This window comes from Oncorhynchus nerka, linkage group LG15 (assembly GCF_034236695.1).
Source record: "Oncorhynchus nerka isolate Pitt River linkage group LG15, Oner_Uvic_2.0, whole genome shotgun sequence".
Lineage (NCBI taxonomy): Eukaryota > Metazoa > Chordata > Actinopteri > Salmoniformes > Salmonidae > Oncorhynchus > Oncorhynchus nerka.
In genome coordinates, this window is record NC_088410.1 from 40,018,490 (window position 1) to 40,040,764 (window position 22,275).

General features: G+C 42.8%; 1 protein-coding gene across 4 annotated transcripts in view; it reads right to left on the reverse strand.

Moving 5' to 3' along the window:
- The window catches only part of LOC115142646 (signal-induced proliferation-associated 1-like protein 2), a 99,538-nt gene that overhangs the window by 46,396 nt on the left and 30,867 nt on the right, over positions 1-22,275 (reverse strand). For all 4 annotated transcript variants that reach the window (XM_065001581.1, XM_065001580.1, XM_065001578.1 and 1 more), the window contains exons 2-5: positions 11,309-13,041; positions 8,725-8,852; positions 6,830-7,018; positions 1,445-1,619 (exon numbers count right to left, since the gene is read on the reverse strand). In XM_065001581.1, the coding sequence (XP_064857653.1) occupies positions 1,445-1,619; positions 6,830-7,018; positions 8,725-8,852; positions 11,309-12,776 (1,960 nt within the window). In that variant the 5' untranslated portion in view covers positions 12,777-13,041. The remainder of the gene's footprint in view (positions 1-1,444; positions 1,620-6,829; positions 7,019-8,724; positions 8,853-11,308; positions 13,042-22,275) is intronic.

The following is a 22,275-nucleotide window of genomic DNA, read 5'->3' on the forward strand; positions in this document are numbered from 1 at the left end:
TAAATTGACTGATTGCAATATATGAACTGTAACTCAGCAAAATCTTTGAAATTGTTGCATCGGTCTGTCTGTATGTACAGTATATACACTACCGTTCAAAGGTTTGGGGTCACATAGAAATGTCCTTGTTTTTGAAAGAAAAGCACATTTTTTGTCCATTAAAATAACATAAAATTGATCAGAAATACTATTGCAGATGGAAACGGCAGAGGCCCATTATCAGCAACCATCACTCCTGTGTTCCAATAGCACGTTGTGTTAGCTAATCCAAGATTAACATTTTAAAAGGCTAATTGATCATTAGAAAATCCTTTTGCAATTTTGTTAGCACAGCTGAAAACTGTGGTTCTGATTAAAGAAGCAATAAAACTGGCCTTCTTTAGACTAGTTGAGTATCTGGAGCATCAGCATTTCTGGGTTCGATTACAGGCTCAAAATGGCCAGAAACAAAGAACTTTCTTCTGAAACTTGTCAGTCTATTCTTGTTCTGAGAAATGAAGGCTATTCCATGTGAGAAATTGCCAATAACCTGAAGATCTCGTACAACGCTGTATACTACTCCCTTCACAGAACAGCGCAAACTGGCGCTAACCAGAATAGAAAGAGGAGTGGGAAGCCCCGGTGCACAACTGAGAAAGAGGTACATTAGTGTATCTAGTTTGAGAAACAGATACCTCACAAGTCCTCAACTGGCAGCTTCATTAAATAGTACCCGCAAAACACGAGGTCTCAAAGTCAACAGTGAAGAGGCGACTTCGAGATGCTGGCCTTCTAGGCAGAGCTGCAAAGAAAAAGCCATATCTCAGACAGGCCAATAAAAAAGGAAAGATTAAGATGGGCAAAGAACACAGACACTGGACAGAGGAAGAGGAACTGCCTAGCATCCCAGAGTCACCTCTTCACGGTTGACATTTAACACCCCTACTCTTAAGATAAGTGCCATGGGATCTTTAGTGACCACAGAGAGTCAGGTCACCCATTTAACGTCCCATCCGAAAGACGGCACCCTACACAGAGCAATGTCCCTAGTCACTGCCCTGTGGCATTGGGACATTTTTTTAGACCAGAGGACAGGGTGCCTCCTACTTGCCCTCCAACACCATTTATGTGTATAATAAATACATCGTATTAAGTTTGCAGAGTTTAAAAAAAATCCTGGCCAAGTAATGCCTCAAGCATTTTTCAGTGTACAGAGAGGCATTGACTTTCTTTGGAATGTTTTTCTTGCAATCTACCACATTTTTTCAAACTTTCAAGTTTGCTCCTATCAAAAGATAAATCATTCAAAACTGAATTCTTCTTCTTTTCAGTCGGTCTGTACAAGAGGATGTACAGTATGTGTCCAGCTGGGCCCGCATCCTCTAATTTATTGAACATTTATCAAGCATACAAATGATTATAAAATATATAAAACAAATGTGTGTGTTGAGTCATGAACTCTTACTTTTGTTGTCCAGCTGGGCCCGGTACTTGGTGAAGCCCTTCAGCCTGACCCTCTGGCCCAGCAGCTCCAAGAACTCCTCCAGGGCGGGGCTGGCGCTCTCATTGTTGTACATCTCCTCTTCGGTGCTCTGGCCCGCCTGGCAGTACATGATGCCCACCTTGTGCTGGAAGCTCAACTGGAATGACAAAGAACATTAAGGGTGGGGAACCTTGTAATTTAGGGGTGGGTTATAACCTGGGGTTATAATCTGCCTATGTCTACCTAATGTCTGTTTATTATACGATAATAAATATATATATTAAAAAAATCTCAATGCAAATCTTATAAAAAGGAAACTGGCATAAAGCTTATGAAACATTTCTCCAAATGCTTGGGCTCATGACCAAATTATAGCAGGTGTTATTTTTCATAAGACACGTCATTTCAGAGCAACACTGAGATGGGACATACAGTATTCAACGATGCATTCCTCCTTATCTACACTCTTGATTGAAATGCTCTGTAGCGTCAGAGACTGTTGCCGGCGCCGGTGTATGGTGTCAAATTAGACTGAAACGCCCCTGTAAGCCCTCAGGGAGTGAAGGATATATCAAGCGCTGTACCAGCCCAGTGCATTTTATCTCCTGCTATCAATGCCTATTACCTGACACCAGGTGCTGAGATTGTTCAGATGGCTAGCGCTAAGTGTGCTATCAGAGGAGTTGACACAGACAAAAGAGGAAATAATTACAGTGCGAGTGGCCCTCAGACCACACCTAACGGTTGGTCCTGAATAATTTATTAATCTTAGAAATGCTGTAGGATGAAACATTTTTTTTGTGTGTGTGGGGAGGCTGGGGGTGCACAAGACCAAAATCTGCAGACCCTCACGAAACTCAAAGAAGGTCCTCATAAGACAGTGGGGGTGCTCACTGCTCACAGCTAGGCAACATGACGAGACGAGCAGTCAAAAGAAAAAAAGCATTCAATCGAGAAGTCTGAATTTGCTTGGCTGGTCTCTTCCCATCTCTCACATTGTCGTGGCAACACAGCAAAAATTCAGTGGGAGGTGAGGCCATATTGTTTTGGATAAGGGGACTGGAAGCTGTACCGCCTTAAGTAAATGATTCACACTTGAGGGGGATAGGGGAAGTACTGCTGGTAAAGCGAAGTTAGATTGCCATTGATGGTTGTCTTTACTACGTATCTCCACGGTTCATTAACGAGTAGTTCACAATAACAGCATTCCAGTCCTACTTACAGTAGATATAACCGGCTCATTATGATATTATCACATCAATGAAATGTAACATAATTAAACGTAGTTGAATTAAAGAACATGGAATTAAACTTAATCAAATTGAGGAATAAGAGAGTTGACCCCTAGACATTCCTTGAGGTCAAGATTCCCCCTCCTCGCCTCTCACCAGCTTTGCTCCAATAGATTTACAAACCACCTGCCACGCTCCCCAAATGAAAGAAGCTTGTATGAAACTTGATCTCATCAATACTCTGATATTGCACCCTGATGCCATTTCTCCCACTGCTGTTACATGCTTTAGGGATGGATCTATCTTGATGCACGTCTCTGGTTACCCAGAAATCCAGTTACATGGCAATACCGCTTATTGTTTTTCCCCTGTCCAGAGATGAGCGAATATTCCACCATATTGATACTAGATACCGGAGCCATGGTAGCATAGAAATATAATTACTAGAATGGGAGAAAACCCCTCAGACGGTGGCAATTGGATTTCTTTGCATGGTAGTCATAATTGGGAAAATAAATGTGATTAAAGTCTAGCCTGACTGAGTGGTGAGTTGTGTATTTGTACAATATCCTGGTTTCCCGCTGTGCCAGACATAGCCCGAAAGGCAGTATGCTGAATCCGTAAGTGCTTGATTGATGATAAGGGCTCAAAAACAGCAAACTAAATATCTGGGTTTTTGCTTAACACAGTAAAGCAATCAATATCTGCAATGTAATCCCTTGTTGTAAGCGGAAATACCTACTTGTGACAACAGTGATGTATAAGATATGTGATTGTATTAGGATGTGTCATACTGTGCACTCAATTGCAATACAAATACCTTCGTCATTTACGGGGCGAATTAAAAGCCCCAATGCAGTCAAAATCCTGTGTTTTATATATATTTCCACACTATGGAGGCTGGAATAATACTGTGAAAATGACAATGCCCTTTTAGTGTAAGAGCTATGTGAAAAGACCGCCAGAAATGTCTGAAGGTTTTGTTGGGATGGAGATTTGGCCTTCCTGGTTATATAACCAGCTGCTGTTTTGTGTGTAAGTTCACGTTTAAGTTGTTATTCAACACTGTCAACACTTTATTCACTTTGATAAGCCATCAAATGGGTTCTCCCTACTTCCACTCACACCACAACCAGCACCGCAGCTGCAATAATGAGTTTAGCAAAGTGTTTCGATAAGCTTGTGGGGTTATTATTAGGGGCTTGTGTATATTTTATTTCATTTTCTCTGATCATAGGAGTGACGACATGAATTTCACTATTAGCTGGAAGGCTGTGTCCCCTTCTCTCAGTGGGAGGGAGGGAGAGCGGAGAAACGGTGAGTAAGGTGAGAGGCAGCTTCACCGCTAGCGTTGATCCAAGGGTTTTTACACAGCACAATGTACTTAAAAAATTTTTTTTTTTAAACTTGGTTGCATCGAAGCTCTCACTGCTGCCCCCTCCAACTGACCATCAGATGCAGGCCATCAGTCCAGAGACAGCTAATTACGCTCACTCAGCTGTGCCTCAAGTAATACAACAAGTTATATATTACCAGTGTGATCATATACCAAGAACAACAACAATGGCAGGGCTATGCATGCTAAGCCAAAATGCAGCGATAATGTATAGGGCCTATAGCCTACTGCACAAACAGGTTAAAGAAGGATTTGTAAGCCTGAAGACAATTGAGACATAGACTGTATGTGTGTGCCATTCAACGGGTGAATGGGCAAGACAAAATAATGAAGTGCCTTTGAACAGGGTATGGAAGTAGGTGCCAGGCATACAGGTTCGTGTCAAGAACTGCAACTCTGCAAACTCCTGGATTTTTCACGCTCAATAGTTTCCCGGGGCTGTATAATAATAAAAAATATATAACATTGAGAAGATTCTTTTATCCAAAGCAAATTACAGTCACGCACGCGTCATTTTCTGGGGGGTATTGTTGGTCGGGTGAATTGAACCCATTATCCTGTCATTGCAAGCGCAATGCTCTACCATAAGCAATGTTACGAGGCAGAGCAGGTTAGAACCTTTTGTATTGACCTGTGGCTTTATTATGAAACTCCCATCAGTACTTCCATTAAGCTCACTAAAGTTAACTGCAACCATTAAGTCAATTGAACTGCCCTGAGATCAGCAGAAAGGTGACTCCAAGAATAGAGAGTTTGTTAGGATCAAAAGAAATGTAGAATTAGCAACGCCCACGTAAAAAGTTAGATAGAAACCAGTCTTCTGCAAACCTAACCCTGGGGTAGAAATGTTATTTTTCAGCAGGTTAATTACACTATTTTCAATGCAGAAAAACACACCAGAATGACACCAGAAAGGTTTGAATGTTGCTGCCCACCAATGATTCCCAACCAAATTGATTATTTTGAAAAAAAAACAATGGATAAATGTTGCCCTAAGAATTGTGCAGAGGTGGAAGAACATTTTTCAAAATGAATCACAGCTGTAATGGCTGCCAAAGGTGCTTTCACCAAGTATATACAGAGTTGAAGTCGGACGTTTACATACACCTAAGCCAAATACATTTAAACTCAGTTTTTCACAATTCCTGACATTTAATCCTAGTAAAAATTCCCTGTTTTAGGTCAGTTAGAATCACCAATTTATTTGAAGAATGTGAAATGTCAGAATAATAGTAGAGAGAGTGATTTATTTCATCTTTTATTTCTTTCATCACATTCCCAGTGGGTCAGAAGTTTACATACTCAATTATTATTTGGTAGCATTGCCTTTAAATTGTTAAACTTGGGTCAAACATTTAAGGTTGCCTTCCACAAGCTTCCCACAATAAGTTGGGTGAATTTTGGCCCATTCCTCCTGACAGAGCTGGTGTAACTGAGTCAGGTTTGTAGGCCTCCTTGCTCGCACACGCTTTTTCAGTTCTGCCCACAAATTTTCTATAGGATTGAGGTCAGGGCTTTGTGATGGCCACTCCAATACCTTGACTTTGTTGTCCTTAAGCCATTTTGACACAACTTTGGAAGTATGCTTGTGGTCATTGTTCATTTGAAAAGACCCATTTGTGACCTTCCTGACTGATGTCTTGAGATGTTGCTTCAATATATCCACGTAATCTTCCTTCGTAATGATGCCATCTATTTTGTGAAGTGCACCAGTCCCTCCTGCAGCAAAGCACCCCCACAACATGACGCTGCCACCCCGTGCTTCACGGTTGGGATGGTATTCTTCGGCTTGCAAGCCTCCCCCTTTTTCCTCCAAACATAATGATGGTCATTACGGCCAAACAGTTCTATTTTTGTTTCATCAGACCAGAGGGCATTTCTCCAAAAAGTATGATCATTGTCCCCATGTGCAGTAGCAAACTGTAGTCTGGCTTTTTTATGGCGGTTTTGGAGCAATGGCTTCTTCCTTGCTGGGCGGCCTTTCAGGTTATGCCGATATATGACTCGTTTTACTGTGGATATCGATACTTTTGTACCGGTTTCCTCCAGCATCTTCACAAGGTCCTTTGTTGTTGTTTTCACTTTTCGCACCAAAGTATGTTCATCTCTAGGAGACAGAACATGTCTCCTTCCTGAGCGGTATGACGGCTGCGTGGTCCCATGTTTTTTTTAACTTGCGTACTATTGTATGTACAGATGAACGTGGTACCTTCAGGTGTTTGGAAATTGCTCCCAAGGATGAACCAGACTTGTGGAGGTCTACAAAATTTCAGTTTGAAGGTAGGCCTTGAAAAACATCCACATGTACACCTCCAACTGACTCAAATGATGTCATGGCTTTAGAAGCTTCTGAAGGGAAAATTGACAACATTTTCCGGGATATTCCAAAATGTTTCAAAGGCACAGTCAACATAGTGTATGTAAACTTCTGACCCACCGAAATTGTGATACAGTGAATTATAAGTGAAATAGTCTGTCGGTAAACAATTGTTGGAAAAATTACTTGTGTCATGCACACAGTAGATGTCCTAACCGACTTGCCAAAACTATAGTTTGTTAACAAGAAATGTGTGGAGTGGTTGAAAAACAAGTTTTAATGATTCCAACCTAATTGTATGTACCTAATTGTATGTAAACTTCCGACTTCAAGGTTTATACATAAAATAAAAAATGTTTTAAAATCAACAAAATGTTAAGACTGTGCAAATTTCACTTGCGACTGTGTCTATGATCACTCACCCCCTGTTGGTCCAGCTTGAGGAGCTGCTCAGGGACCTTGGGCGAGCTGGTGGCCAGCCTGAGACACTGGATGTTCAGCTCTGGAACCACATACTCCAGCACCTCCTTCAGCGGTAGGCCCCTGGCCATGCCATGCTTGGCGGTGGAGGGCACGGCGTCTTCCAGGATGGCCCCTCGGAGAGTGGTGAGCTGGGAAGACAGAGAGAGAGAGAGGCTGGAGGTTAGCTGGGGGTCTAGCCTTGACGGTTGAGTTGGAGTTTGAGTAACAATTTACAAACAACTTTCATGAATAAAGTTGCAAATGATAAGTTAGAAATAACTATTTTATTACATGCAAAAGTTAACCCCCTAGTGTCCATCAAAATCTGTCAGTTTAAGCTAGAGATGTGTTTTTTTGGTTGCATGGGCTGCATCTCAATCCACCACATCACCTATGTCACCCTGTGGCAGAGCTACAGCACTATTGGTCAGACCAGGAGACATCCCGAAAATCAGTCTTCTCCGCCTGTAGCATCCTAACAGTAACACTGATGTACCAACGTTTGTCTGTAGTGTCCAAACCATTTGGGCTACAAACTAATATGATCCCACTGCAGAAAGGGGAGACTCCATTTTGCTCTACAGTATTCAGAAGTGTCACGGGACTCGTCTAAAGGTAACCCAAACAAATGAATGAATGTAAGTACGGAGGTAGTTGTGCCAAATGAGTAAAAAAAAACTACAATATTTCCTGAGCTTTCTTATATCTCCTAGATAAAGGACATACACTTCAAAACCCCATTCCTTACGATACATTTTTCAGTGTATTTTTTGCTATTTTTGAATGTGTAATTCAATGCGTTTCTATGGGCTACAGTAGTAAAAAGATGATCCATGGTATGACATTCTTAAAACAATTCCATATGTTGGCTTAGACGTAGGAATTAAGCACTTCTAGGCATTTACAATCAATAAGCTTTTAGTTACAACATTGAAAGTCATTCATAAAGTGTAAGCATTTATAAAGGCTCATTCGTGAAAGTTGTTATTAACAGTTTAAATCTTCCGCACCCATGTTTCAAGAGCAACATGATCCAGAAGAATGTTTGTAACACATTAAGTGAGTGGGAATCATTGAAGTGTTTGGCTGTCTTAAGTAATGTAGCTACGATGTTGTTATTATAGAAGAATCCAGATTTTTTTTAATGGAAAATGCTTACAAATTATGAATAGAAAATGAAGTAAACTACATCAGGAAGAAAATGTAAGAGACAAATGACTGTAATATATAAGAAACATGGGTGATATATAGAGTAGTAAACAAGGATACTAGTGAAGAGAGTACCTCCCAAAGAGCTTCAATTTCCCGCTGCACGCAGTGAAAAGTCTCTCTCCCATTTCTCTGGGTTAAGTTGCATAGGGAATTAGCTTTTAGTCAAACTAAATAGATTTGCTTTTAGCATGTCACAATCTCCCCACTTACAGTATCTCATAGGAGAACTAACATATCGTGGGATCAAACTTTCCCCATTAACTTGCCAGGATTAAAAAGTTGTTTGGTATGATAATACAAAATGTCTGCTTATCTAGTCCACTGTGCATCATCTCACAAAAGTTGTGCCTTTCAGTTATGTTACGATTATCTACAGAGATTACATTTTGGAAGGGGGGGTTCTATGGAAGAACTTGGTTTAGGTTGAATTCAATCTTGGAGGTATTTTCTATTTCACATCATTTGTGGTCTAATAACTAATTGATTATTCATTATGTATGAAGGTATGACAACATTCCACCACTTCAGAATTAATTTTGCCTGCTGGTTAGCAATGTGAGAGTCCACAGTAAGAACCTGTGTACAACATACATTTTAGGACACTCTCAGCCTTACGCGACATCTCCCCTTTTCGATTATTTACCTCGCTGGTCCGGAAGGTGACCCGGTAGTTGTACTGTGCTCCCTCCTTTCCCTCATCCAGCTTTTCCCGGCGGATACTGACCGCCACGGGGCCCAAGTTCTCATCAGTGCCAAAGTAGTTCTGGTGATCTGAGGGTAAATGACGGTACAACACAAACGTTAGCTGCGGTTTGGATTATGATAACATAAGAAATCTTTATTTTCCATTAAATTCACAAAAAAATACAAATTTGGCTTTGGCACTCTGGCTTACAGGTCAAAGGTAAAAACAGACCTGCAACAAACACAGTTCAACTTAACATGATTTGCCTGATTGGACATTCCTTTGCAATCATTAAACTCCATGAATAGGGCCTACACATCTTAGATTATAACACTAGCAAAGCCAGAAAAGTCAATCAAATTCATCAAATACATGCTAACCCATAAAGATATGCCTAAACCTAGTGTATGAATAAATCAATGAGGAGACAGATATTTCATGTAGTAATGCTCCCTTTGCTGATTAATTGACATGTAGGGTTGCAAAAGACATGTAACTACAGGCTCATTTCAATAAAACCTGCACGGACTGAAACCTGCACTGCAGAAAAACCAGTCTTTGTAGTTCCATTAACTTCACCACGGGTTTCATTATATTCATCCCAGGGATGAAGTGTTTTTCCTCACTCCCTCGACAGGGGTGTCAAATACACTTTTATCCGGGGGCCACATTCGGACTTCAACGCGGGCCGCACCATTTCCTCCGTGACTGTCTAGCTTTAAAATGATGTGATTATTAGCGAGCTGGACACAGTCAATAAACTATATAAATGTAGGTTGATTAACATTTCTACATAGTTGCGATTTGGTTTTATTCATGTTAAAGTACACATCTATATCAATCTATATATAGATATGGTCAACTATCATTGTAATTGCTGTTATTGTGAAGTGAAAACGTCTAGGAGCAACAAAGGCTCAGCCGCGAAGTGGTAGGCCACACATGCACACAATGAATTGGAACGCTGACTGCAAGCCAGACCTAATTGCCTAACATCAGTGGCCGACCTCACTAATGCTCGTGGCTGAATGGAAGCAAGTCCCTGCAGCAATGTTCCAACATCTAGTGGAAAGCCTTCCAAAAAGAGTGGAGGCTGTTATAGCAGAAAATGGGGGACCAACTCCATATTAATGCACACAATTTCCGAATGAGATGAGCAGGTGTCCACATACTTTTGATAATGTAGTTTATATGGAGTTTGCTGTCCCACAAAAACATAGCAATCGTAAATCGGTATTTTTGGGCGCCGATTTTGCCGATTTAAAAAGAAATATATACCTTTATTTAACTAGGCAAGTCAGTTAAGAACACGTTCTTATTTTCAATGACAGCCTAGGAACGGTGGGTTAACTGCCTTGTTCAGGGGCAGAACGACAGATTTTCACCTTGTCAGTCTGGGGGATCCAATCTTGCAACCTTACAGTTGCACTCCACAAGAAGACTGATAGGCATTCCTGAAACATTTTGTAGACTTTTTTTTTTTTTTTATCTCTAAAGCTAATTAATTGCACCCAGATTGCTCATTTTAATTGATAGGATACACATAATATTCAATAAAGTGCATTTGAAAAGTATTCGGACTCCTGGACTTTTTCCAGATTTTGTCATTGTAAATAAGAATTTGTTCTTAACTGATTTGCCTAGTTAAATAAAAGGTAAAAAAAATAAATAATAATTATCCCGAAACTTCCAGTTTCTACACACACCACACTCACGTATGACTTTACTCGCATAAAAACTGTGGATGGAAATGAGGAGTATAATGACAACAAGATGTCTGTATCATGTACGGTTCACAGATCATAAGGCAGGCATGTAAAGATCTAGAAAGGGCCTGAAATGGACATTTACATCATGATTTATGATCTTTCATGAACGTGATACTAATGTCAAATGCATGTCAAACATTCTTCCTCCCAACAAAGTTTCTATGTGAGGATTGCTAGAACAATCTGAGATACCAAAAACATTTTCCACCTACGCAGGCGTGGAATCGCTCATCTTTAAGTTTAGTTCAAGTCTGTAAAATGGCTGTAAAAAAGCTATTAGCAACATCTTGGATACTGACAAATGTAGAGGGAAAAACTCATGCACTGCATTGCGGCGGTGACTCAAGGGTGACTAGCTTCAAGAGTTGTTCACCTCAGGCAATGTCACGCACTGACATATGGGACATCTAAGTGCCATGGAAGTTACGGTCAACTAACAAGCTAGACTTATGCAGTCCAAAATGCAAAGTGGAAAATTGCAGATTTTACATGTACCCTGCTATCTCAGGTATCATGTTGATGTCTACTCCAGTAAAACTATTTCCTCATTCAATGAGCAGGTCATAGATTTTCAGAAACGCTCAAATTTAGCTACACATGGCTCGATTCTATGGCGTGACTGCTAGAGTTGTGCATTTGTAAACACTGCAAAGCACATCATAAATTAACTTGAAAAACTGAAAAGCCCCATCTGGATCTTTCTTTAAGTTGCTAGAGTACTTTGTAGTAAGGAAACAATTTAGTATTAGGTAGGTAGTCAATGCCTCTCTTACCTTTATTGTAAAAGTACTTGTGGTAGTAGTAAGCCCCCTGGTCAATGTGTTCAATTATGTAGCGCTTGTACATGTCCCTGTGGAAGGCCTGGCTCTCTCTTGACACCTCGAGCACCGACACCCCTGCGTTGGTGCACCGGGTGCTGAGCGATGATTCTACAGAGTAGCCTTGTCCTCCACCCCCATAGCTTGGAGCATAGTCTCCACTCCCATAGCTGGCGCTGCTGGCTTTGCTCAGGGCCACCCTTCTCTCGCCCTCACCACCAGTCTCGTTACGGAAGTACGGGCAGCTGAGCACCAGGGTATTGCTCTTCCCATCCCCCTCATCTGCGTCCATGCTGGCCTTGTGACCCAGCTCCTCGCAGCTGCCTATGGGAGACTCACAGATGGGAATTGGCGTGGCGCTGTCTCCTGGCCCAGAAGCCGGGGCCTGGCACTGAGAGGCGGCCGATGCCCCAGTGGTAGTATTCTTCCTGCGACCCAGGTCGGCGCGGTTCGCCACCGCCTCGCTGATGTTGAAGAGGACGCTCTGCACGTCGTAGTGGGCGAAGCACTTCTGGAAGCTCAGGGGCCTTCCGAAGCGCCCTCCGTCCTCCTGGTCCAGGTACTCGCCCTCGCTCTTCACGTTCCGCAGCCTCCGGAAGATGGAGGTGTCGGCCTTCTCCGCCTTCATGCGTTGGAGGAAGGACTTCTCCCGCTCACGGCTGTAGAGCAGGGAGCTGTCCACGTAGTCATAGCCCGGGATGCAGACAATGTCACCTCGCGCAATCTGGGTGGCCGTCTGTAGGCTGGGCGACAGAGTGGTGTTGAGACGCAGCAGCTCCGGGAAACTCTGTGGAGGAGGCGCACTGGGTTGGTCCGAGCGGTCCTCCACGTGGTAGCCCCTCAGGGTGCCCACAAAGCCTTCGCTGGCGCCGGACAGACCTTGCTTGTCGAGAGATGATGTGCTCCCATACTCACGGCGCAAGGTGGCCCCAGTGTTGGGGTTGATGGTGGTGTGATCCAAGTCCTCAGCGCCGATGTCGCTAATGGTGACCTCACTGTTGCTCCTCTTGATCCCGGGGAAGCCCTTCATAGGGGAGTGGCTCAGGAGGTCGCATAGCGGATATTTGGTCTCTGGGAACTCAGTACTGAGCAACTCCTGGCTCTTTTGGAGGATGACCTCTGTGCTAAGTTTTGACGGTCCCTTCTGGAAGGTCGGCACCAGGCTGTCATAGCGTGGCGGAGGCTGTGACTCCCAGCCATCCTTTCGCTGGGGCCAGTCCGACACCCTCGCCCGGACACCCATCTTGGGCATGGCTGGCGTTCCTTGCACGTTGGCGTTTGGAGGTCCCATAGGCCCCTTTAACGCTTGGAGTTTCTTGTTGAACAGGTTGTCCGACTGCATGAAATAATTGGAGCCCTTTGGTTTGCTAGCTACTCCAGCAAGATTTGCTATGTCCTCAGTCCAGAGGCTAGGCACACTCATATCCTGTGTACAGGCACCTTACAGTCCCAAATTTCATGACTGGTTTCCAATACAAGCCATTTGTTATGGAAACTGCTACCATGTAGTATTAGACAAAACCCAAATCTGGGATTTCACTTCGCCAGGTCCATAATCCATAGAAAAGGATTAGATTGACAGATCTGCTCAGGTCTCTGAAGGACAGTGCAGCATAGAAGGTGAAGATCCTTTCCTGGTCCACATCAAGCCAATACCAGCCACATGGTGATCCTTCGTGGATTCAGATCTTAAAGTGAGAAACATAACGTGATTAATTTCATTAAAATTATAACATCAAAATAAAAACAGACCTATTGCATTTCACCTTCAATTTGTGCAAAGGCCTAAACATAATGAACATCAATAGACATTTCATTGCTATTTCGGTTTAATCAATCGGACTGAAGGCCTACAAACAATGCCCATGTACCAATACTAGAACAAAAAGACATTTGTATTGCTTTGATAGGGTTTTTGGCAGCTTTTAACATTGTGGGAATGGTGTGGCTGAAAGACGAAAGGCCTTTTCAAGTTCAATGGCTCATTTGCAATAATTCTGAATTGATTGTTTCATGTCTCTAGGTGCTGTGCTCTAGGTGCTGAGCTACATGTCTGTGAATGGCCCACAACCTTGTCGAATTTGAAAGATTTATCGCAGTCATCTGATCTGTATTAATGTAACATGACAAACCGTCTATGCAACAACATAGAAAAATGTTATGCATTGAGCGAACACTTCTTAAATGCACAATGAATGCCTTCCAGGTCTTAGAGAGGAGTAACAATGTCATATGAATCATCCTCTATCTCTCTCAAAGTCAACTATTTATCATACTGCCTCTGGACAGTGGACTCATTTATAATTTTAAAGTTGAGGAGGGCAGGATTTCAGAAAACATCAGAAAACAGCCAACTTAACCAGTATGTTGTTAGTCGTCTTCGAATGTGATTAACCGTTTGAACATGTGACCAACATTTGAACCTTCCTGATAAGTACTGTATGCATTTGAAAGTCATACTAATTGGAACTGTGACGACATTACTGTGGAATTGCCCTTATTAAAATGTTTTAAAAAGAGTGGGGGTGTTGATGTTAAGGTAGTTCGATTTATTCAGAGGATTTATTTCAAAAATAGGCTACAATGTTCATGAACAAGGAGAAATGTTATTCATTCCTGATTTGAATATCCATAATTCTCAATTTCCTGTAGTAAACGTCGACAGAATTAACACTAGGGGGGTATATTCATATTTTTTTATTGAACCTTTTTATAACTGGGCAAGTCAGTTAAGAACAAATTCCTACTTACAATGACGGCCTAACAAAAGGCCTCCTGCGGGGGCGGGAATTAAAAATCATTTAGGACAAAATACACATCACGATAGGAGAGACAACACAACACTACCTAAAGAGAAACCTATGACAACAACATAGCATGGTAACAACACATGACAATACAGTACGGTAGCAACACAACATGGTATTGGGCACAGACAACAGCACAAAGGGCAAGAAAATAGAGACAACAATACATCACACAAAGCCTCCAGAACGGTCAGTAAGAGTGTCCATGATTGAGTCTTAGAATGAAGAGATTGAGATAAAACTGTCCAGTTTGAGTGTTTGTTGCAGCTCGTTCCAGTCGCTAGCTGTAGCAAACTGAAAAGAGCAGCGACCCAGGGATGTGTACGCTTTGGGAACCTTTAACAGAATGTGACTGGCAGAACGGGTGTTGTATGTGAAGGATGACGGCTGCAGTAGATATCTCAGATAGGGAGGAGTGAGGCCTAAGAGGCTTTTATAAATAAGCATGAACCATTGGGTCTTGCGACTGATATACAGAGATGACCAGTTTACAGAGGAGCATAGAGTGTCCTTTGAGGAGCATTGGTTGCAAATCTGATAGCCGAATGGTAAAGAACATCTAGCTGGTCGAGAGCACCCTTACCTGCCAATCTAATAAATTACGCCTCCGTAATCTAGCATGGGTAGGATGGTCATCTGAATCAGGGTTAGTTTGGCAGCTGGGGTGAAAGAGGAGCAATTAGAATAGAGGAAACCAAGTCTAGATTTAACTTTAGCCTGCAGCATTGATGTGCTGAGAGAAGGACAGTGTACCATCTAGCTATACTCCCAAGTACTTGTATGAGGTAACTACCTCAAGCTCTAAACCCTCAGATGAAGTAATTACACCTGTGGGGAGAGGGGCATTCTTCTTACCAAACCACATGACCTTTGTTTTGGAGTGGTTCAGAACAAGGTTAAAGGCAGGGAAAGCTTGTTGGACACTAAGAAAGCTTTGTTGTAGAGCGTTTCTAACATACAATCCAGGAAGGGGCCAGCTGAGTATAAGACGGTTTCACCTGCATTTAAATGGATGAGAGCGTTTCCTACTGCCTGAGCTATGTTGCTAATACAATGTTGGAAAATACCAGTCTGAATACATCCCAAATGTCACCCTATTCACAACATAGGCCCCAATACCAGACAGAAAAGTCCCCTACCCTTTGAGGATAAAGAGACCTTATCCTTTCATCTGTGTCTCTTGCCTCATTGTATTGAATGTTACTGATTGGATGCTCATTTGAATTAAGGTTACCTTAAATAGTGTACAAAAAAATTAACTCATCTTGGGTTTGTTATAGGATACTTTGAAAGTGCCACATCCATTCCAACTGGACCTTTGTTTGATTACAAACTAGTCTAAATAGTCTCAGCAAGAGCCAGACCGACTACTGCGAACTAATCCGTGCAAAAACACGTCTAACAGACGGCTGTTTAAAAAGAGCATTAAGCATTCATAACATCAAGGTGTAAAAGTTATTTGCAAATCACTACAGAGGCAGCCGTACTACGATTGGACACGGAACACTGAGGGGGCCCAAGGCAGAGCAACCGATCCCATCCGACCCCCAATGATGCCCTATTCCATTATTAAAAACACCCGAATAAAATGAGGCAGAGATGCAATATGAGAAAAGGGTCCTCATTAAAAATGCATGGCCTTGATGTCCGACCGCTTGAGAGCAAACAGATCATGAAAGCGTGAGATGAAAACGGCTTGCGACACATCCTTTTTTCCCCTTCAGTACTCGTCATGAATCTTCTGAAAGGTTCCTGCCTTGCCATAAGAGGACAACTTTGGTTCTAAGGCTTGAGTCAGTTATTTGATCTACAAAGCCGAATCACGTGGATACGGTTTAGAACTACAATTTCATACTGCTTTACATATCAGTATGTATACTTCCTATTGGCCATCAAGAGTCTGACTGATGCTGCAGTCGGGTCTGACTGATGCTGGAAGTTTGGACAAGCTAAAGTATGATGCTGCACTGCATCGGACTCTTGATTCTTCAATATGTCAATGTTTGTGTTGTAATACGTCTCATTTTTTGGGGTACAAAAAAGTACATACAGCACTAAATTAAGCAATATGATGTTATGGAGAGACCGACAATTGCAATACAAACAAATAGTAATTATCAAGAGTCAGATAAATTGCACAAACATTGTGTTCGGGCATCAGTCCATCCCAGATGGTCTTTAAAATAAGACCATCTAAAACGGGGGAAAGAAAACAAATAAAAAAACAGACAAACGTGGTCACAAATGAACAGATGACACCATCCATCAAACGTCAGCCTGAATGTAGGCTACAGTCTCGCCTCTGCTGGTTAATGACAGAACTGCTCCAGTTGGTTCCACGAACCAGCGGGGCACACCGAGCTGGTCATTCACCCAAACATAACGTTAATCAATGAGGGAACGGCGCAAATGCAAGGGTAGTGAGATGGTCTGAGAGCAACATTTGGCTGGGAGGCAGGGTAATGTTGTTTTGGTTGAAATCTATAGAATGGACACTCCCGTGTACCCTGACAGGGGTACAGTGAAGTGGATGTCAGTACTGGATATTGGATTCCGTGATTTGAGATGAATGGTGTGTGGCATCTAGAAATGAGTTAGGCCTAACCCGTTGCTGGCTGCAGAGGTTTGTACTTGTTATGTCTGTCTGCATGGCTCAAATCAATTTCACATACAGTTACACTGAACTATAGATTTATATGTGATCTGAAAATTGTACTTGAGCTATTATCTTATGCGATGAAGCTATTATGTTCAGTAGTACAGTTCTTCAGTGACATTTTGGAACTGCTCATGCAGTCCGTTTGTCATCAGACTTCATTAACCACGGGAACGAGCTCACTGGCGCAAGTGGCGATGTCCTTTGGGAACATTGGGTACAGATTAGGAAAGGCAGACAGACGGACGGACCTCCACTTTGAGGTATGATGAGGTGGGCAAAAACAACGACAGAGAAAGGAGGTCAGTGAGCAGTGGAAGCTTACGCTGTCCAGTTCCAAAAGCCCCAGAGACAGACAACGCCGCCATTCCTTTGTTCTACTTTGACATTTCCCCTTTTTTGATGTCATCCATCAGAATGAGTTCCAATTTAGAAAGAGATGTTCCAACCAAACAATGGTCACTTGTACTGTAGTCGACACCTGCCAGCCTGTATAACCTATTATTAAAGTCTCACTCCACTCCAGGAATTCAGCCCTCATGTGAAATGAAAGGTAAACCACCCGGAATAAATATAGAAGTTATTTGATTGGCTGTTTTGGCCCTGATGGACAAAAATGGTTCAATGTGAGCTTTATCTTTACCATTAAATGATTCAAGAAAGTAAAACATACTGTATGTATTCTTTTGGGGGGGGGGTGAAACGAGATTCAAATTCACACAGAGGGATTGACCGCAATATGCAGTAAAGCCTTCGAATCAACGTGCTCATATGTCTCCAGCGGCTGATTGGGACCGTATCCAAACCAGGGGGCAAGAACACAACGGCATCAAGCCTGCTTCCAACACCGTACATGGGTGCATCCCTTTAACTGGCAATCCACCCTGGAACTCACATAGCTCTGTCTTATTGATGTGTGAGGGTAAGGTAGCGGGTTCACCATCCATCCTCCCACTGCTCGTCTGCTTTGCCTTGTTAGGTGCACTAAGCACCCAGGCATTCAGGCCCCTGGAAGAACTACGAGATACACCCAGCCGTCTGTGTCAGGGGGGGTTTCTCCAGGATTTATTCCAAGCGGACGCAGGCAGGCAGGGTGGGGTACAGACGGGGATCAGTTCACATACACATTCCAGTGCGGTCCTCCAATATGCACTCCACCACGACACGCGTGTGTACGTTTGATTTTGATTCCTGAAGCAGAGGCAAAATAGTATGTGTTTAGTTTCAAATGACTACTCCCTCAAGAAGGCAGGTTGGTTGTGGGGTGGGAGAGGTTGGTCGTCTGTCGAGAACATGGTTTAGTTGCGGGGTTGTAGCTAGTGAAGAGGGGCAGTGGCAGTAGGTGGGCCCAATGAAGGTATGGAGCAAGGCCGAAAATAAACAAATAAGACAGTAAATGCAGAACATCAAGGAAGTGAACGTAAACACCGATGGCTCTGCAGGGGCTAAATGAAAGACGGACCCCTGGGAAGGTTCTGGGGGGGAATAGTGCATCTGGGCGTTAACATTGGTTTTGTTATTGTTGTGGATATGTTCTCTTCTGTCGGTCTTTCTGTTTACTATATAAAACAGACCACAGGGGTATAGTACAAAGCAGGATCAATAAGCTTGCCAACTAACTTGCCTAAATACTTTGAAATGGCCATAGTCTAATCGAGTCACAACCAACTTTGAAATGGCCATAGTCTAATCGAGTCAACAACCAAAAACACAAAAGTTTAGATTTCTTAATTAATTAAGTTTAGATTTGTTCATTTAAATGCATTTCTGGTTGTTGATCAAAGTTAGCTGGCTAACTCATTGATCCTGCTTTGCAGTATAACCCTCAGCACCCACCCTGAGCTACTTCAAAAGGTTGGGCCAAGGGCTATTTACATATCACAGTAGCAGAGTAAATATACCTTTTACCCCAATAGCCAAACCCCAAAAGCAAAACTGGGCAAAGCTAGTTGAAATTACGTAATTTCAGGTTGTACGTTTATTGGCTTCTCACAGTGGCTGCTCTTCCATATCCTAATGTACATGGTACAGGTATTCATGTTGGAGTATAAAGTACTGTATCATTACTTTCAAATCAGCCTATGTCTGCAGTCTCCAGCAGTTTTTGGCAAACCAAGTAGTCAATGCGAGGGGCTGCCAATAAAGCTCTCGTAGACTTTTATTGAAAGTGGGATGGCTATGTTCTGGCTCTGCTGACTGGCCCAGTTGACTTGGATCAGCTGTTCAAATAAATCAAGGCCAGAACTCACCAGAAGCCCTTTTCTCCCTGCGAGCTAACCCCCCGGCCAACACAACCCTCCACAGCTGAGCTCTAGGCAAGCTGCCAGGTGGAACCAAGATAAGGGGGTTTGTTTGCATAGATAAAGCACTGATGACATCTTTCAACAAGTTATGGGAACTGTATGTTGGGCTAATGTTTGATTAGCAACATGGTTCTCCAGGCTCGATCGCTTAAGAGCCCACGCAAGGAGCTCCCAGCTGAGATGGAACTGCTGGACTAGGACAGTGTTGACTTCTGTTTGTTTCTTTTAGGGGGTCTGATATTTTGTTCAACTCCCCCATCTGGACTTCTCATGCTGGGAAACACTCCCACGTTCTTCTCCTTATTTCCCTTAACAGGAAGCATTGGAATTCGGGGGCAATTAAGTGTGTTAAGGCTCAGTTATTCTAATTTAGAACTTTTAACGTAATGCCTACCATATGCCTTGCAGCATGCAACAATGCCACTCTCTTAGAGGCTAAGGACCAGACGGGGATGTGACTGTGTTGTTACCAAACAATTTGGAACTAGTTTCATAACTATAGCACAAGGATGGGATGCCCAAGACCCAAAACCTTTCATCTGCATATCTGTTGCTGTGTCTACCTATAAAAGCTCAAATCATGTGCCATGCATTTCCTGTTTCGTTTTTAAACGTTCAGCACACCGAACCCAAAACGTAGTCCTGGGGGGCCACTTTGTAAGCAGCAGACTCTTCGTGAAATGGCTTAAGTTTTTGCAATTCGTTGAAATATAAAAACTACGAAATCACCTGAAAAAGGCAGCGTCAATCCTTTGAGAGGATCATTTAAAAAATATGCGCTTGAAGACAAGACCAGGGGAAAAGCCCTGTTTGTGAAGGGAACATGGTCTGGAACGAGACTGTTTAAGGAAATGGACTACAGGTGAGCATGAAGATACAGATTAAAAAGGCTTGCAGGTTGGTCAGGCATTGTTTGGAAAGGACAGGTGCTCGAGGTAAAACGGTGTCACTGCATCTTACCACACAGTAAGGAAAACAGTAGGAAGACATTATTATTTTTTTTAAATCTCCACTAAACAGTACAGCTGCTACACAAATATGAACTTTACAGCATTCACAGGCCTGTGGACAAATGTGTCTGCGTGGTGGTAACTGTTTGCTGCGTAACAAGAAACACAAAAGAAATGGGTCAGCCCTCCAGTTGGGTTGCCACTCATAACACGGCTGGTTTTGGGCTCGTCACTTGCTGCTGTTGCAGACACTTTGCTCCTGGGCACATAGGAGGGTGTGCACAAAACATACAAGAACAAGCCCTGTGCACGCACAAAGCCTTGGTGTTCCCTTTCATTTCGATATTGATTTTATACTAAAAAGGGCAGTGTGCTATCTCCAATGACAATGGAAGCAGCGACAGAGGGGGAGAGCGAAACGAGAAGACTGAGAGGCTGTTTTTTTGCAAGCCTATTTACTGCCGGGATTTTCCCAGAGAGATATTTGATGAAAGCCACCTGTTGCATTGTCTGTTGACATAAAATTAACCCCATTGGGTGGGAACGAGGAGGAATCATTCATGCTAGAATGCTAATGAAAAACAGGAGAAAGAGAGGCGGCAACTGAAGTCTCCTACGAAGATGAAAAAGGAGAAGAAAGAAAAAAACAGAGCAGCAGGTAGCTTGGTTGCATTCCAGTCGCTCTGCTTTGCCCGAATGAAGTCAAGTCAGTCATCCCATATCGACCTATAGCTAGGCCTAGTTGTCAAACAATAACACCTTTAAGTAGAAGTACATCCCATCCACCCCCAAAATAGTCAACCATCTGGTGACTGAGAGGGAGCACTGAACAGAGAGCTAGCGAGACTCCCCTCACACCCTACTGTGAGTGGGACGGGATGTGGAGCTAGCTACCCCCAGTGTGTCCTCCCTGAACAAATGCCGACACCCTCCCCCCTCCCCGAAACTCTCAACTCCTGTCCCCAATGTTCCTTTGGCAAAGGAATCACCTCATTTCCATAACCACACATGTAGGCTGTCCTGCTGCATCGTCTCTCAACTGACACCCTTTCGCGATCAGACGACACACACAATGGAGTGAGGCGGGGGGAACACACCTTCCCAGTTGGCAAGAGAAGCAAGACTTGGCAACTGTGTAGCTACAATAGGAGAGGGGCAGATTTAGTAGTTCTACTGATTCAAGAGAGATTTTCACAAGAGTACAAGGTTCGTTTTGTCACTGGAAAATGGCAGTTGGAAGCAATTAGTTCGACAGATGAGTTATTACAGTTAAGATGGATGCATAGGAAAACCTGAAAGTTGACATTGCCGAAACATGTACATTTGTTCTGAACATGATGATTTCTTTGACACTCCATATGGAAATGAGCCCAACACACACACACACACACACACACACCTGGCAATGGCTAGAAGGATGGGGGGGGGATGAGATTGCAAGTGTAGGGGGAGGATATGCCCTTAGCAGTTAACAGTCCCACACACGCAAACACACACTTCGCATTGGTCAAATTTTTTTTTATTGGAGACATGCAAACAACCTGAGACACTAATAGTAGACAACACAGCTGCCATCCTACCCAAACATATGGAATTTCATGTACTGCTCTATTATTTATCTGCATAAAAAATTTAGGTTTAAGAGTCTATAAAACACTGAATCTTTTACATTTTAAACTTTTGTGAAGAGGTAGTGACACCATGTCAAATGCAATTAACTAAATGTAATTAGGCTTTTTCTGTCTTTTTCAACCACAAATCGGGTCGCCTTTTTAATGATTCATTCACATTATGAATAATGCCACGGGCTCTTCTCTTATTACCTCCACTGGTAAAGATTTGACCCGCAATTGGGGCAGCTGCTTGTCTGTTTTTTTTCATTCCGTAGTGAATATATAGTACGTGAGAGAGAGAGAGCGAGAGACTGACAAGAGGAAGAAAAAAATGAAATGGAGTGAATGCCTGATTGCAGCTCGTGTAGCTTCGCCCCAACTGATAATCCTCTATCCTCCTTTTGACAACATCTCCAACTGCCGAACTGATTGGGATGCATTAGCATATGTATAGAGAAAATGGACACCGTGACATTCAGCTTATCAGGACGACAGATACAACCTGATTGTGTCGCCCACAATAACCCCAGTTCACGGCGCAAACCCCCAATTTCTGAAGGACTGAAAGAGTCTTTAGAGGGGGAACAGCAGGA